The 17,278-nt window shown below is 46.1% G+C and overlaps 1 protein-coding gene and 1 pseudogene across 3 annotated transcripts in view; both read left to right on the top strand.

The window, feature by feature from the left end:
* The first annotated feature begins 5,897 nt into the window (after positions 1 to 5,897).
* On the top strand, positions 5,898 to 6,752 carry LOC123809136 (annotated as a pseudogene).
* A 3,948-nt stretch (positions 6,753 to 10,700) lies between these two features.
* The window catches only part of SLC5A10 (solute carrier family 5 member 10), a 69,985-nt gene continuing 63,407 nt past the window's right edge, over positions 10,701 to 17,278 (top strand). The window contains exon 1 of one of the 3 annotated variants that reach the window (XM_045824546.1): positions 10,701 to 10,919. In XM_045824546.1, coding sequence (XP_045680502.1) covers positions 10,806 to 10,919 — 114 coding nt within the window. In that variant the 5' untranslated portion in view covers positions 10,701 to 10,805. The remainder of the gene's footprint in view (positions 10,920 to 17,278) is intronic. The other 2 variants (XM_045824545.1, XM_045824544.1) reach the window with 2 other exon arrangements.

Here is a 17,278-nt window from a genome sequence, read left to right as displayed (position 1 = left end):
GGCTGGGAAGAAGTATTCCAAGTCATGAAAGGCAAGGACCTACATCCCAGATTGCTCTATCCAGCAAAACTTTCATTTAGAATGGAAGAGCAAATAAAGTGCTTCTCAGATAAGGTCAAGTAAAGAGTTCATCATCACCAAGCCCTTATTATCTGAAATGTTAAAGGGACTTACCTAAGAAAAAGAAGATAAAAAAAATATGAACGGTAAAATGACAACAAACTCATAGCTATTAACAACTGAACCTAAAAAAACAAACAAACAAACAAAGAAAAACCTCAGCAAACAACTAGAACAGGAACAGAACCACAAAAATGGAGATCACATGGAGGGTTATCAGTGGGGGAGGGGGAGACGGGGAAAAGGTACAGAGAATAAGTAGCAGGAATGGTAGGTAGAAGATAGATAGGGGGAGGGTAAGAATAGTATGGAAAATGGAGAAGCCCAAGAACTTGTATGTACAACCCATGGACATGAACTAAAGATGGGGGAGGAATGCAGGTGGGAAGGGGATGTACAGGGTGGAGGGGAATAAAGGGGGGAAATGGGACCATTGTAATAGCATAATCAATAAAATAGGTATTTTTAAAAGGCATACAAATTTGGAATAAATTTGAATAAAAAGGAATAAAGAAATCAAACTGCCTTTTATTGGATGACATGATCATCTATGTGGAAAATGTGAAAGAACAGACCAAACACCTCCTGCAACCAAAAAGGTATTTTAGCAGGGCTGCAGGATACAAAAGTCAATCACTTTCCTGTATACCAGCAATGAACAAGTGGAATTTGAAATTAAAATCAAAGCCATTTGAATTAACACCACAAAATAAAATAGTACAAATCTAACGAAACATGAATAGGATCTATATGAGGAAAAAGACAAAACTCTGATGAATGAAATCAGAGACCTAAATAAATGGAGAGATATTTCATGTTTGTGAATAGGAAGATTCAATATTGTCACGATGTCAATTCTCCCCAAATTGACCTATAGATTCAATGTAATCCCAGTCAAAATCCCAGCAAGTTATTTTGTGGCTATTGACAAACTGATTCTAAAGTATATATGGATAGGTAAAAGACCCAGAATAGTTAACTCGATACTGAAAAAGAACAAAGTTGAAGGACAGATACCTGACTCAAGACTTAACTCTAATGCTACCCTAGTCAAGACCAGGTGGCACTGGTGAAAGAACAGACAAATAGATCAGTGGAACAGGACAGACAGCCCAGAAATAGACCCCATAACTGATCTCTAACAAAGAAGCAAAGTCAATACAATTGTGTGATTTCTGTTGTTGTTGTTGAGAACTGGACATTTTCATTGTTGTAACATTGTAACTCTAGAAATCAGAACTTCCTCCCTCCTGATGAGTTTCTGATTTTTGTTTGTTGAGATCTGTGGCATCCACTTGCTTAGTCAGTTTTTCAAGCTACTTTTGCAAAGTGTGTATTACCTTTATATATGTATTACTCATTTGGGAAATGCACATCAAAACCATAAGACATACAACTCTACACACACTAGAATAGCTATAATAAAGAAAAAACAGAAAACACGTGTTGGCAAGAATGTGGAGACATTTGAAACCTTGTGCATTGTTGGTGGGAATGTAAAATGATACAGCCATTATGGAAAACAGTTCTCAGTTCCTCAAAAAATTTGACCATAGAAGTACCATATTAGTTTACAATCCCACTCCTGAGTACACACCCAAAAAAACTGAAAACAAATGTTCAAACAAAAACATGCACATGCTTGTTCATAGCAGCACTGTTTGTAACAGCCAAAGGTAGAAACAAGCCAAATGTTCAACAGCTGATGCATGAATAAACAAAATAGTGTATATCTATATTATTAAATATTATTCAGCCATGGAAAGGAATGAAGTATTAATACATGTTGAAACAGGGATGAACCTTGAAAACATGCTAAATAAAAAAGATGCCAGCCACGAAAGTCACATATTATATGATTCCACTTACATGAAATTTTCAGAATAGGTAAATCAATAGGGACAGAAAGTTGATTACTAGTTGCCAGGGGATGGGAGCAGGGAATTGGGGAGTGATTGGTTAATAAATACAGGTTTCTATTTGATGGGATACAATCTCTTAGAACTAGATACTGGTGATGATTGCAGAACAATGTGAATGTACAAGAAGACACTGGATTGTGTGATTTACAATGGTTGAAATGATATATTTTATATTATGTATTTTATGTTATGTTATATATTTTACAAAACAATGTTGAAAGACATTACAGGAGACCTAAATGAATGGAAAAACAGCCCATGATCATGGACTGGAAGACTTATTGTTGTTAAGATGACAATACTTCCCAGAGTGATAGTAGAATCCCTATCAAAATCTCCACAGAATAGAAAGATCCATCCTAATATTCACATAAGTGGGATCTCCATGGACTTCAAATAGCCAAAACAGTCTTGAAAAAGAATAACAAAGTTGGGAACTTGCATTTCTCCATTTCAAAGCTTATTACAAAGCAGCAGTAATCAAAACAGTGTGGTACTGGCATAAGGAGACACGTAGACCAATGGAGTAGAATTAAGGGTTCAGGAATAAACCTATACATCTATGGTCTATTCATTTTTTAAAATCCTCAACCAAGGATATATTTATTAATTTTAGAGAGGAGAGGAGAGAGAGAGACATCGATGTGAGAGGCATCATTGCCACCTGTATGCCTCCTGACTAGGAATTAAACCCACAACCTTTTGGTGTATGGGTCGATGCTTCAACCAATAGAGAGCCACCTAGCCAGGTCAGTCTATTAATTTTTTGACTAGGGTGCCAAGACCTTTCAATGGGAAAAGAATGGTGGGCTTTAATTTTTTTTTTTAATTTTTAGAGTGGTATTTTTAATATATGGGGCAGGGATAACTAGATATATATGTGCAAAAGAATTATAATGGATTTAAAGTGAATCAAAGACCTGTATTTAAGAGCTAAAATTATAAAACTTTTATAATAAAACGTAAGGGTAAATCTCCATGAACTTGGGCTTGTCAATGGTTTCTTAGATTGGACACCAAAAGCACAAGTAAACAATAAAAGAAATAACATATATTGGATTTCATCATATTAAAACTTCAGTGTAAAAGCACATTATCAAGAAAGTGAAGACAACTTAATATGGAGGAAATGTTAGCAAATTACATGACTGATACCGGTCTAGTATCTAGAATACACACATACACACAATGTTCCACCCCTGCATCCATGGTTTCACATTCTGCAGTCAGCTTTGGTGCAAAGATATTAACTGGGAAATTCCAGAAACAAACAATTTAGAAGTGTTCAGTTACTTGCTGTTCTAAGTAGCGTAATGAAGTCTCTCGCCATCCTGTCCCGCCCTGCCCTGGACACGGGTCACCTTTGCCCAGTATATCCACACTGCACATGCATGCTACTCACTCATTGTTAACAGCGCCATTTCTATGATCAAACCGACTGCATGGTATCGTGGGGCCTGTGTTCAAGTAATGTGTGTTCTAAGTAACGGCCCCAAAGCCATTCACATAGCTTGTGTTACAGCACATTGTTATAAATAATCTATGTTATTATTGTTGTTAACCTCTTATTGTGCTTAATTTATAAATTGAACTTTTTCATAGGTACATATGTGTAGGAAAAAACACAGTGTATATAAGGCTCGGTACTATTTGCTGTTTCAGCATCCACTGGGTGGTCTTGGAACATGTCCCCTGTGGATAAGTGGGAACTGCTGTGCATGTGTGTACATATATATGATACACATATGTGTGTGCATATATAAAACCTTACAATTCAGCAACAAAAAGACAATCCAATTAAGAAATGGGCAAAGCACTTGAATAGACATTTCTCCAAAGATGTGCAAATGGCCAAAACATTACATGAAAAGATGTTCAACATGATTAGTCATTAGGTAATGCGAATCAAGAACCACAGTAAGATACCACTTCATATTCAACTGGATGGTTATACTAAAAACAGAACAAAAACACAACCAAACAAACAAAAAAAAAACAAACCAAAAAATAACGAGTGTCAGTGAGTATGTGAAGAAACTGGAACCCTGAAACACTGATGGCAAGAGCGTAAAATGGTGCAGCCACTGTGGAACACAGTCTGGTTATTCCTCAAAAAGTTAAACACAGAGTTACCATATGACCCAGCAAGACCTGAAAACAGGTGTTCAAATAGGCAGTTGAACATACACGTTCACAGCAGTATGTCCACAATAGCCGAAGTATGGAACAGCTTGAATGTCCGTCAGTGGATGAATGCATGTACAAAGTTTAGTATTGCAAATACACAAAATAGAATATTATTCAGCCATAAAAAGGAATGAATTAGAGATATGAATTACAACATGGATGAATTTCCAAAACATTATGCTAAGTGAAAGAAACCAGACCCAAAAAGCCATATTGAATGATTCCATTTATATGACATGTCCAGAATAGGCAGTTTGATAAGAGACAGAAGGGGAGTGGTTGCCAGAGGGTGAAGGGTATGGAGAGACACTTCTTGATGGGCACAGGGTTTTACCTTAGAATAATGAATGTTTGGGAGCTAGATAGAGATGATTATAAAACTTGTAAATATACTAAAAACCAGAATTATTCACTTCAAATGGTTAGTTTTACATTATATGCATTTTATCTTGATAAAAACAAGAACAGGTTTCTGAGACCTAAAGGCTTAGCCGTCCCTCAGTCACTGGGCATGCTGCAATGTTGGGAACCACCCTGACTGGTTGCAGGAGCTGTAACCCCCCATGGCTAAGGCTGAGTGAGAGACCTCCGGACCAGAAGCCCCTAAGGAGACAAAGCTTATCTCCCTGGCAGTAGCGCTGCTTCTGCTCCTTGCCTGGCCCCCAGTGCTTGATCAGTTAGCCAATGACTGGTAAGATTCCCCAAGGGGGGAACCATCTAAGACAGGCATAATCACGTGGAGGACACAGGGAAAGACTTGGGGGGCTATGGAGAAAGAGGGTGATTGACCCTTGCCCCTCAGCTTTGACATAGCCTGAGTCCTCATTCTGCCTGAAAGAAGTCTCCTAATCTCTCAGCTGACTTGCTTCCTCTGCCTGACTTAAGCCTGAAACAATGACAGAGGGCAGTGCAGCCCTGTGCTGGAAACCGCGGGCTCCCGGGGTGATCAGACCTAAGAAAGAATGCATAAAATCTTGTGAAACCTACTTTGCTGAGAATGCTCTTAATTAGATGATAAAGGCCGGGGCAGGAAATGAGTTTAGTCCCTTAAGTTTTGTAGCTTTTTAGGTAATAGACCCTGACTCAATATGAGCCCTAATAGTTCTTTGAAGATTATCTATCATTTGATCCTAACTGCCAGACAATGATTAATAAGCTGTATCTGCATTCCTACCCCAAAAACCTAATAAAAGCCTGTTCAAGCAGGGGTGTGGGGCACCATCCTCTTGAGAAAGTGGCCATGCCGTCCCTTTTCCTTCACAGGACTCAGTAGTCCATGTGAATTTCTCTCATGTCTCGTCCATCCACAGCACCGTGGATACTGCTGGCCGGTGTCTGTGTCACTGCAGGGACACGGGGAGGAGCAGACCTGTGCTGACGCAACTGCAGCACACGCAGCTCCCAAGCAGTGCAAAGGTGGCACCGCCTGCGAAGCAGATGGGCAAAGGGATGCACAGTGGTGGTGGTGACAGCTCAGCACGCCCTAGGAGGATGACTGGAGTTCACTTGGTGGGCCCAGTCGTAGGCCAGGGAAGTGTGGTGCAGGGCGGTGGGGCTGTTGTGCAGCTGCTGTGGAGGTGGGAGCAGCAGGAAGCAGAACTGGGCCAGTGCTGAGCCCAAGACCCTGCATTTGACCTTATGAGTAGCAAGGGCCATTGAAAGGTGATTTTTAAACAGGTGTACCATGTCAGGGGTTAACTTATTAGGTTAACCTTCTTCTGTGTGGTGGGTGGATTAAAAGGGGAGACCAGCTCTTTTTCTCGGCACCTCAGAGGCCGTGGGCTGCTTCAGGATGAAGCTGAGCATGGCTTTCCCAGACACTGGGTGCCAGAAACTCACCAAAGTGGACAGCGGATGCAAATGTCGTACCTTTTATGAGAATCCTGTGGCCATGGAAGTTGCTGCTGACGCTCTGAGTGAAGAACAGAAGGGTCGCGTGGTTCGAATCAGTGGTGGGAACAACAAACAAGGTTTCCCCAAGAAGCAGGGTAACTTCACACACGGCCGTATCTGCCTGCTGTTGAGTAAGGGGCATTCCTGTCAATGACCAGGGGGCGCTGGAGAGAGTGTGCATCCGTTCGGGGGCGCACAGTGGACGCCAGTCTCCGTGTTCTCAATCTGGTAATTGTAAAAAAAAAAAGTGGGAAAAGTATTCCTGGTCTCACTGACACTACTGTGCCTTGTCACCTGGGGTCCAAAAGAGCTAGCAAAATCCACAAATCTTCCAGTCTCTCTAGAGAAGATGGTGCCCACCAATATGGGGTGAGAAAGCCCCTAAATGAAGATGGCGATGAACCCAGGACCAAAGTACCCAAGATTCAGTGTTTTGCCACTCCATGCATCCAGCAGCGCAAGTGTCAGCACATTGCTCTGAAGAAACAGTATACAAAGAAAAATAAGGAAGAGGCCACAGAAGATGCTAAATTTTTGGCCAAGAGAATGAAGGAGGCCAAAGAAAAACACCAGGGACTGACTGCCAAGAAACATAGGCTGCTCTCTCTGAGAGCTTCTACCTTTGTCTGAGTCCAGTAAAAAATGACATTTCCTCAAAGTAGCAAGTAAGAATAGACATTTTAAAAATATATATAGTTGAGACCAGATGCAGGGAGACCAATCAGGCTCTGAGATCCAGTGAAGTTTAAGAAATATTTAGAGTGGAGCAGCCTGGAGGAGCAGACCAGAGCACCTGGGGGAGTATGTGAACACCAAATGCCTGTCCTGGGCTTTAACAGGCAGACTCAAGACAGAGATGATTGGGCCTTCACCTCTTCTCTGTCTCTTACTTACTCCGTGACCTTGAGCAGGTTACTTGATTTCTCCGTGCTTCCATTGCTGCATCCACCGAAGAGCTGGGAAGGGTGCCAGCGTGCCTGGACACGTGGGAAAAGCTCAGAAGAAAACAAAGATGGTCATGCTCCAGGCCAGCCCCAGGATCCCAACCTGGGTGGCCGCTGGTGTTGCCTACCCAGCTCTGGAGAAGGGCAGATTTGAATTGTTGAGTCTAAGGTCAGCCAAGTGAACAACTGGACACGAGCATCCGGAGTGCACCTGCCTGGTCAGCGCATGACCAGCAGACACAAACAGGAGGCTCTGGCTGTTTCCAGTCAGACCAATAATAGAAGAACTCAGGTTCCTCTCCAGGGAAGTGCCCCTTGGAGCTTCTGTACTCTGTGGTGAGAAACAGCTGGAAATGGCCTAAGAGAGGGAGCTGAATCAGGGTTGGAGGCCTCTGGGTGCTGGTGAAGAAGGGGTCATTCTCTGGACCCACCCTCAGCCCCCTTCCCTGTCGTTAGCAGATTGGTGCACATCCATATCCTCTGAACTGCAGTCATCTGGCCACACTCTTCTGCCCGGAATGAGGGGATAAGCACGAGTGCTTTCTGCAACTTGCTTTTTTCACTTAAAAATGTATCTTCACCCATGTCATTATATAAAGCCACCTTGTGTTTTTAGTGAACACAATATTCCATGGATGTACCAAGATTCACTCTGCCATCCCTCTAGTTGGATATTTAGCTAATTTTCAACTTTTTGCTACATCGTACTTTCTTACACATGCTGCTGTGGTCACTTGTGTATTTCTAGATGGACAGATGGGCTGATGATATTTAATAGGAATAAATACTAAGCCTGTCTGTGTTTATTGCAAAAGCAGGAGCCACAGATGGGCAGCCAGATGGAGGGTTCAGTCCACAAGCTGGTGCAGAAAAATCGTGAGCAAATATCACTCGTGTTTCAGTTCCTTCTAGCTCATCCATATGGTTTAGATGAGGCAACCCTCCTGCACAATTCTGAGGCAATAAGGAAGGAAATAAACCCACAGATGTCTCCTATTCCCACGCCCAGAGAAGGAGACATGCCTCCAGTCCTCTTGCCTGGGCCCTACCCCTTTCCTGCCCAGCCCCCACTCCTTACCCAGGAGATGTGTTTCATGAGTCTGGGGCAGTGATATAATAAAAAATGAATATGATTGTGTCACTTAATAACAGGGACACATTCTGAGGTGACTTTGTAGTTGTGTAAACATCATAGAGTGCACTCACACAACCTGGGTGGTGTAGCCCACCGTGCACCCATGCTCTGTGGCTTCCCACTGCAGTAACGTGCGGAGTCCATTCTGGCCCATCTGTCGTTAGGATGTGTCTGACCCAGATCCTGGTACACAGCTCCCACGGTCATCCTTCAGAATTTCCAGAGTGATAAGAGTGTCTTTTGTGTGATAATGAGATAATAGGCAGCTGGTGGCCCCTGTATAATTTAGGGATGGAAAATGGTCACCTGAAAGACCAGAGCATGATTAGAGGGTAGAAAACTTTCAATCCACAGCCCCCACCCCCCCAACCTCCAGGAGGAGAGAGAGGCTGCAGACTGGTGAATCACCAGTGGCCAAGGACTTATTCCATCATGTCTACGTAATTAAGCCTCCATAATACCCCTGCACAGTGACGGGGCTTGGAGAGCTTCCAGATCAGTGAGCATACCCATGTGTCAGGAGGGGTCACACCCCAGCTCCTCGGGGCAGAAGCTCCTGTGCTCAGGGCCCTTCTGGACCTCACTCTACACACCTCTTTATCCAGCTGTTCATCTCCTTCCTCCATTATTTCCTTTATAAAAGCCATTCAGAGCAAAGTGTTTCCCTGAGTTCTGTGAGCAGTTCTAGCAAATTATCTACCTGAAGAGGGGGTCGTTATAGACAGCTGGTGAGAAGTACGGGAGGTGCAGGACTTGCACCTGGTGTCTGAGTGGCACAGTCGTGTAGGGCTGAGCCCTTTGTCTGTGGAGTCCATGCTAAGTGGGGTAACAACTGAATTGCAAGACAGCTGGTTGGAGTCCACAGAGACGGGGAGTTGTTTGGTGTGGAGAAGCCCACACGGCAGTTGTCAGAGTGATGTCTGAAAACACTTAGGTGCACTCTCTTGGGATGGATGCAGCTTTCAGGGTGTCATACGGCTAGCTCTTGGCTGGGCAGGTCCCTGGCATTCCTGTCCTGGGTGAGCTGGACTGGCAGAGTTGGATCTGCGACTGTGGTCATGCTGGGTCGGAGGGGCTGGGCTCATAGGTGTGAGTAGGGTTGAGTGTGGAGTTTCCCCCTCGTGTCCTCACGTCCACTGTCCCTCCCTCTTTCCCAGGCCCCAGCCATCAGTTCCTCCTGAGCCACCACCTTGGTCCAGGGCTTTTGGTCAGAAAGGGATGGGGGTGTTATCTCTAAATGATTTATTTCCTTCTGAGACCCAGACTGAGGAAAGGGGACCAAATACTATTTTTTTAACTGCTTTATCTTTAGGAGACAGGTTTAATAAATCTGGCTCCTTCTGACAGGTACTAAGTGATCTTTGATTTCTGATTCCCATCTAGCCCTGCCCTGGGAAGCAAGCACCGCTGAGAGGTTAGCTGGTTGAATGAAGGTGAGGGTAGCTGCGGGGGCAGTCTGAGCCTCTCTGGGTTTACTAAAAGCAGTGACTGCCCTGGCCTGCGTGTGAGGGGAGATTCGTTTCAGTCCCTGTTACTGAGTAACAGGCACAGTTGGTTTGGCAGACCAGCCTGTTCCAAGGCAGCTGCTCACCCGTGAACACTTCTGGACAGGCTACGTGTCCTGGCTGAGTTCCAAAGGCCATGCCATGGAGGTGTCTGCCTGGCTTGGCATGCTGATTTGACCTGTAAGCCAGTACCAGGACAGGAGGGGCCTACTGGCATCTGATGGAACCAGAGCCATCACTGTTACCAACAGGGAGGATCTGGGGGCCGGTCTGGAGCTACATCCCAACTTTGCCTCTTAAGAGGGTTTGAAATGACAGGCGGCTCAGCTTCCTGGCCTCCGTTCCTGACTGTGATGTGGTGTCACTCACCTGAGAGGTTTGCTGAGCACAATGGGAGTGTGCGAAACAGCTGAGCACAGTCAGTCCTCAGCCGCAGGCAGGCGCTTGCTAGATATCAGGTCCCTTCATGCACCTAAGAAGGCCGTGGGCACCCAAAAAGAGGGTCAGGATGAGGGGCTCGGGCTGGTCTCACTGGTCTGGAAAGAGAAATTTGGCAACAGGCCTCTACCACCCAGCATGGGTGCATTCTGGGCCCAGAACTGCTGTGGCTGGTAGCAAACCACATGCTGTGCGAGTCACATCCCAGGTCCTTCTCGGTCCACTTACAGCCCAGTGGCTGCCGGATGCAGCTGCCTGTCAGGGTGGTGTACTCGGAGGGGAGACATCTGTGCCCACCCCTCCATGCTTCTTAGGGGAATTAAATACAGGTTGAGCCACGATTAGGTAACTGAGCCCTTTCTGGGTCTATTCTGGCTGCCTTTGGATCCACTAAATTTTCTTTATGTTTCCCAAACTTTCTCTAAATTTAAGGAGGCTCCCTTTCCCAACCCTCCCTTTCACCTCCCCCCAAAGGGGAGGGTTGGGAAGTGGAGGAGACAGAGCTGCACTTTGAAGCAGGTTCCCTGCACTTGGCCACATCATAGGCTGGAGATGCCACGGTCTTGCTTGGTTTAATGATCAATTTATCCCCGCTGGGAGGTCACATTAGACCTGGTTTGGCCCTCATTCCCTCGGGCTCCGAGAAGGCACCTGCTGCAGGATGGCGTTGGACAACTCCACCGGCGACCCTCATGTGCCTTGGGCACAGCTGAGCTTGGCTGACATCATCGTCATCACAGTGTACTTCGCCTTGAATGTGGCCGTGGGGATATGGGTGAGAGGACTGGGACGGGTTGTGGGGACTGGGGTCCCCTGTGGCCTCTCCTCTGTGCCATCTCCTCAGGCAGCTGGGGCCCTCAGGGGTCCTGCCCCCAGTCCTGGGGTAGATTTATCAGTTGACCAACTTCCTTTCTCTCTCTGGGCAATGGATTCTCAGCCCACAAAGTGAGGAAGAGGAAGGTCTATCTAAGCGACAGGCGTTACAGGAAGCTCAGTGGGCTTTTACACGGCGGGGGGCCTGGCTGCGGCGTGTCACCTTCCAGGCGTCCATCTCCTCCATGTCGGATGGGCTCGCTGGCGAATATCTCCCTCAGAACAGAATCACATGGGTTCCTGACTGTCCCCTAGACCTTCTGGGTCACAACCCAGAGGTGTGGAGGGGCACTTGGGGCCTGGGCAAGGGTATCTTGATTTTTAACAAGCTCCCCAGGGCATCCGAGTTTGCCACCTAGCCCAATCCAGAGGGCAGTTTCTCTCACCCTCGATAGGAAAGAGACATGATAGGAGTCATCACAGAGTCCAGTGGAGCAGTGGCCTTGTGACGCAGGTGCCATGCAGACAGTCTCACGGGCAGGGGAGCCAGGGTTCACAGTGAGCCCCAGGCCCCTCTGAACAGGGGAGGGGCCCCTGTTTATATGTGAGGCTGATCTCTGAGGCCTCCCGACCAGGAGTGAGCACAACAGGCCTCTCAGCTTTGGGTCTGCTGGAGATGGGCTACCCTCCCAGTACCGAGGGTCCCAGGCCAGTCTCCTTGAGCCTTGACATGTTGTGGTCTTCACCTTCTTATCTGCTTGGGTGCTTGGCCTAACCCTGAGGGCTGGGGAGAAGAGAATGGCTGTGTCCTCTGCTCCGGCACTCTAGGAAGTTGCTTGGCTTTCTGGGACCCGGAGTCCTGATTTGTAAGATGCACCCACCACCTACCTCGTCCTTAGCCCACATCCTTGACGTAGAGGGAGATCTACTAAGGGTGCTAGCCCCTGCTGTTGCTGCTGTTGCCACAGGAGCAGCGGTGGCAGTTGTCATCATAATCACTGTGGCAGCGGTGGTGGTCATCATAGTCACCGGGGTGGTGGCAGTGATAATTAGTGGTGATAGTTGTGGTAATAGTAATAGCAACAACAACAACAGCAGTAACTGAAGTTGATTGTTTCATGATTAAATGATAAGTCACAGTGCTGGTAGCCCAGTCACTTAGAGCATCACCCTGATATGCCAAGGTTGCAGGTTCCATTGTTGGTCAGGGCACACACAAGAATCAACCAATGAATGCATCAGTAAGTGTAACAAGTCCATGTTTTGTGCGCATCCACTCTCTCTCTCTCTCCTCCCTTTGTTCTCTCTTTAAAATCAGTTAATAATTTTTAATTAAAAAAAAAAACCCTATAGATGGTAAATCAGAGTGGTGGCTGTCTAGAAAGCTGGGCTCTGGTCCTGACTCTATGTGCTTGGAACCCATTACTTAGCTCTCTGGCCTCCCTTTCCTCAAACACACAGTGCAGTGTCTGCGCAGCCCAGTTCTGAGGAGTGCATGGGCCCCTGGGCATGAGTATCTAGTGCTACCCTAGCGGGCAGTGTTCCTGGGGGAGCTGGGAATGCAGAGGAGGGGCATGCACACAGAATGAGCGCAGAGGTTTTCCAGACCAGATGAGGTGACAGCCCTGCTGAAGGTCAGCAAGTTCTTGTGAAAGAGGAGGAGAAGAGAGAGAAGAGAGAGCTTTCTGGGTCAGCACCAGCAGGCACTGAGTTGGAAGTGCATACCTAAGAAAGGTATTTTGGCCAGACCCTAGGCTGCCCAGTGACTTGGGCCCCTTAGCATCGACCTCTCCCAGCTCCTTCTGGCTATTATCCAGGCAGTGTGGGGTTGTGGGAATTCTAACCTGTCTCTCTCAGTGTCCATGCCAGCCCAGCTGAGCACAGCTGGCAGAGAGCTGTGAGCATATGCAGAGAGGGACAGGGTTAGGTGAGGGGGGTGCAAGAGGTCCCATAGGGTTGTAGGTGCTCATGGGCCAGAGGCAGACAGAGCAAGCTGGGGAGGTATAGCTCTGCAAAGCAGCTCTGATCATGGGAAGATCAGGAGAGCCAGGGCGGGAGAGGGAGGCTTCAAGGAGGAGAGGACCCTGAGCTTACTCTTGGTATCTGTGAGGGTCTCTGTTAACAAGGGACAGAAAAGCAACTTCAAAAGAGCTAAAGACTGAAGAAAAGGTAATGACACCCATACTGAAAACTCCAGCAACAATGAAGGCTTAGGTACAGTGTGCTCCAGGGCTGCACTTCGCTGTGGTTCTCAGCCTCCACCTGTGTGTGGCTTTGTTCTGAGCCCAGTTTCTCTTAAGGAGGCAAAACGTCCAGCTTAGTGGTTGAGCCTGGGTTTAAATCCCGATTCCACCACTTACTAGCTGGGTGTCTTTTCACTGCTGAAAGCATTGCTGCCTTGTTGTTAACACAAGGATGATTGTGGTACTTACTTCATGGGGCTGCTGTTAGAAGGACAAACTTCATGTGGGTAAAACACTTGGAGCTCGCTCTGCCACAGAGGGTTCTCAGTGGGCACTAATGCAGCCTACGTGGCTACCGTAGCCTCAGAGCCCCAGCTTCCTCATCCAAGTCAGTGACTGTCCCTGAACCACGTGTGACAGCTGAGAAACGGGATGGGCTCAGGGACCCACAAGCTGCAGACCGGATTTGGCTTACTCAAGTCAAAGGGAAAGACTAGGCCCATTTAGGAAGGGAAGGGAAGGGAAGTAAGGAGACAATTGGCAGTGCCCACTATATCCATGAAAGATGACAAGACAGGGTGAGGAAAAGCCTGGGTTAAGGCCAGAGCTGCTCTGGAGTTGTGTGGTGCCCAGCTGGGTGTGGCCATCCCTCTGAGACTGCATTCCGCGTGGCTAGGCCTCAGGGACAGAGAGAAAGTAGTGGGGGCTGGGGCTGGAGAAGAGCATGAAGGAGCTGCATCAAAATCTTTGTGTTTAAGGTATATTTTATTGACTATGCCATTACACTTGTCCCATTTTTTCTCCCCTTTATTCCTCTCCACCCTGCAGCCCCCTCTCACCAGCATTACTTCCCCCCCTGCCCCGCCACCACCGCCTTAGTTCATGTCCATGGATCGTACATATAACTTCTTTGGCTTCTCAATTTCCCATACCATTCTTAACCTCCCCATGTCTATTTTATACCTAACATTTATACTTCTTATTCCCTGTACCTTTTCTCCCATTCCTCCCCTCCCCATCCCTGCTGATAACCCTCCATGTGAGTTCCACTTCTGTGATTCTGTTCCTGTTCTAGTTGTTTGCTTTTTTTTTTTTTTTTAGGTTCAGTTGCTGATAGTTGCTTGTTGTCATTTTACTGTTCTATTTTTGATCATCTTATTTTTCTTAGATAAGTCTCTTTAACATCTCATATAGTAATGTCTTGGTGATGATAAGTCCCTTTAACTTTACCTTATCTGGGAGGCACTTCATCTGCCCTTCCATTCTAAATGAAAGCTTTGTTGGATAGAATAATCTTGGATGTAGGTCCTTGACTTTCATGGCTTTGAATCCTTCTTTCCAGCCCCTTCTTGCCTGCAAAGTTTCTTTTGAGAAGTCAGCTGATAATCTAATGGGAACTCCTTTGTAGGTAACTGTCTCCTTTTCTCTTTCTGCTTTTAGAATTCTCTCCTTCTCTTTGATCTTGGCTAATGTAATTATGATGTGCCTTGGTGTGTTCCTTGGATCCAACTTCTTTGGGATTCTCTGAGCTTTTTGGACTTGCATGTTTATTTCCTTTGCCAGATTGGGGAGGCTTTCCTTCATTATTTTTTCAAGTAAGTTTTTGATTTCTTGCTCTTCCTCTTTTCCTTCTGGTACCCCCATGATTTGGATGTTGGAACATTTAAAGTTGTCCCAGAGGTTCCTAAGCCTCTCCTCATTTTTTTGAATTCTTGTTTCTTTAAAAAAATTTTTTTTATTATTATTTTTGAATTCTTGTTTCTTCATTCTGTTCTGATTGAATGCTTATGTCTTCCTTCTGTTCTAAATTGTTGATTTGAGTCCCAGTTTCCTTCCCTTCATTGTTGGCTCCCTATATATTTTTCCTTATTTCACTTTGTATAGCCATTACTTCTTCCTCTATTTTGCGACCACACTCAGCCATTTCTGTGAGCATCCCAATTACTAGTGTTTTGAACTCTACATCTAATAGGTTGGCTATCTCTTCATTGCTTAGTTCTGTTTCTGAAGTTTTGATCTGTTCTTTCATTTGGGCCATATTTCCTTGTCTCAGCGTGCCTGTTTTGTAGTAAGGGGTGGAGCCTTAGGTATTCTCCAGGGCAGGGCAAACCACTTCCCTGCATTGAGGAGCTATTTGTGGGGGAGGAGTTCAAGAGGGAACAATGTCCCTTGCTTTTCTCTAATCCAGCTTTCAGGTATGTCCCCCGCTACTTACAAGCACATTGGACCCATCTGGTGCTGATTCCCAGGTGGGTGAGTTTGTGTATGTTTTAGAACCCTGTGGGTCTCTCCAACAAACTCTCCTGTGAGGCTGGGAGTTTCTCCTGCCACTGCAACCTCCACAGACTTTTTTACACCAGGGGTTTTGAGTCTTTCTTTTCCCATGCTGTAACCCTGGGTTGCATGGTCTGTCTCACTCCCCATTTGTTCCTCCTGGCTTATCTGCATGCAAAAGTGGGACTGTCTGCTCTGCCAGCCACCACCCTACCTGCCCCAGTCTGCCAGCCACTGCCTAGCTGCACATCCTCTCCGCCCTGGCTACCCATCTCTTCCCCTCCTACCAGTCTGAATGAATGTTTCTTCTTTAACTCCTTGCTTGTCAGACTTCCATACAGTTTGATTTTCTGGCAGTTCTGTTTATTTTTTGCTTTTAAATTTGTTATTGTCTTTCTTTTGGTTGTGTGAGGAGGCAAAAATGTAGCATCAAAATCTTTGAATAGTAGGTCCAGACAAATTGGCTTAATCATCTTGAATATAGGCTGTGGACAAAGTCAGGAAGAAAGGAGCCTATATAGTGATTGATATTTTGTGGCATGCTGTGAAAAAGGAATGCAAAATATCTGTCTAGATATACCTCCCATGTCCCTCTTTCCAAATTTTTTCTGTTTTCAAGTTTACACCTTTTCAGTTCCTCTCATCCAGGTAGCACTGAACAGGGGCGTGAAAAAGCTGCGTGACCACTGATCCTTACTGAACACTCACCAGGCCCCAGCACTATTGTCAGAGTGTTACATGGATTAACCCACTAACCTCCTAAACACCCTGTGAGGGCACAACTGTTATTTGGACACAATTCAGAAGAGGAAATGGAGGCACATAGGCTAAGTCATTTGCCCAAGGTCACACAGCCAGGAGGAGCCAGGATTTGCTCCCAAGCATCCTGATTTCAGATTTTAAAAATCCCATATGCATGGAACACAAAATCTATACCCCCAAACAAAAGGCATGCAGGGATACACAGATGATAATTTGTTGAAATGTATCAGAAATATAAGTATTACAAGAAATCAAGGCCAGACCTGGCTGGTGTGGCTCAGTGGGTTGGGCATCATCCCACAAACTGAAAGGTTGCCTGTTCGATTCTTGGTCAGTCACGTGCCTGGGTTGCAGGTTCAGTCCCAGTTGGGGCACATACAGAAGACAGCCAATCAATGTTTCTCTCCATCTTCTTCTCCCTCCCTTCCCCTCTCTCTAAAATCAAAAATTAAAAAAAAACAACAGATCAAGGCCAACGGCTCTCAGATTTTTTGGCTCAAAGAAAGCTCAGCTTAGCTGCTGACTGAGGAATGATCTCAGAGAGGTAAAAATGTAGACTTGACCTTCAGGGCCACAGTAACTGTTCTGAGGCTGTTTGACCAGTCGAGGACAGGAAGCATGGAGGAGAGCTGCTCAGCCAGACATGTGACACCCTACTCAATGATGGGCAGTGGGGCTCATGGTCACCGGCTCCCTGTTGTGTCTGTGTTCACCCCTCCCTCAGGCCCAGAGCTCGGGGTGGGGGCAGTGGCAGGGGCGGGCAACAGCCTAGAGAAGGCTGGAAATAGCAGAAGCTCTGGAGAAGCTGACTGCTGAGTCCAGAGGCAGGGGTTCTGGGCTGAGGATGGGGAGCTGGCTGCCTGTGTTCTTTTTGTTTAAATGGGTAACAATCCCATTATGTAAAACTCACCATTTTAACCATTTTAAAGTATACTATTTAGTGCATTCACAAAGTTATACAACAATTACAACTATCTATTTCCAAAACATTTTCATCTCCCCAAGAGGAAGCCCTGCACCTGTGAGCAGCCACTCCCTGGCACCCCCCTCTCCTGGAAGCCCCGCACCTGCTTTTTGTCTTTGGGGATTCACCTACTCTGGA

The sequence above is a fragment of the Phyllostomus hastatus genome, unplaced genomic scaffold (assembly GCF_019186645.2).
Source record: "Phyllostomus hastatus isolate PE091 unplaced genomic scaffold, TTU_PhHast_1.1 phas_scaffold_55, whole genome shotgun sequence".
NCBI classification, from domain to species: domain Eukaryota; kingdom Metazoa; phylum Chordata; class Mammalia; order Chiroptera; family Phyllostomidae; genus Phyllostomus; species Phyllostomus hastatus.
Note: the sequence above shows the minus strand (reverse complement) of the source record. Positions and strands in the feature narration are given on the sequence as shown.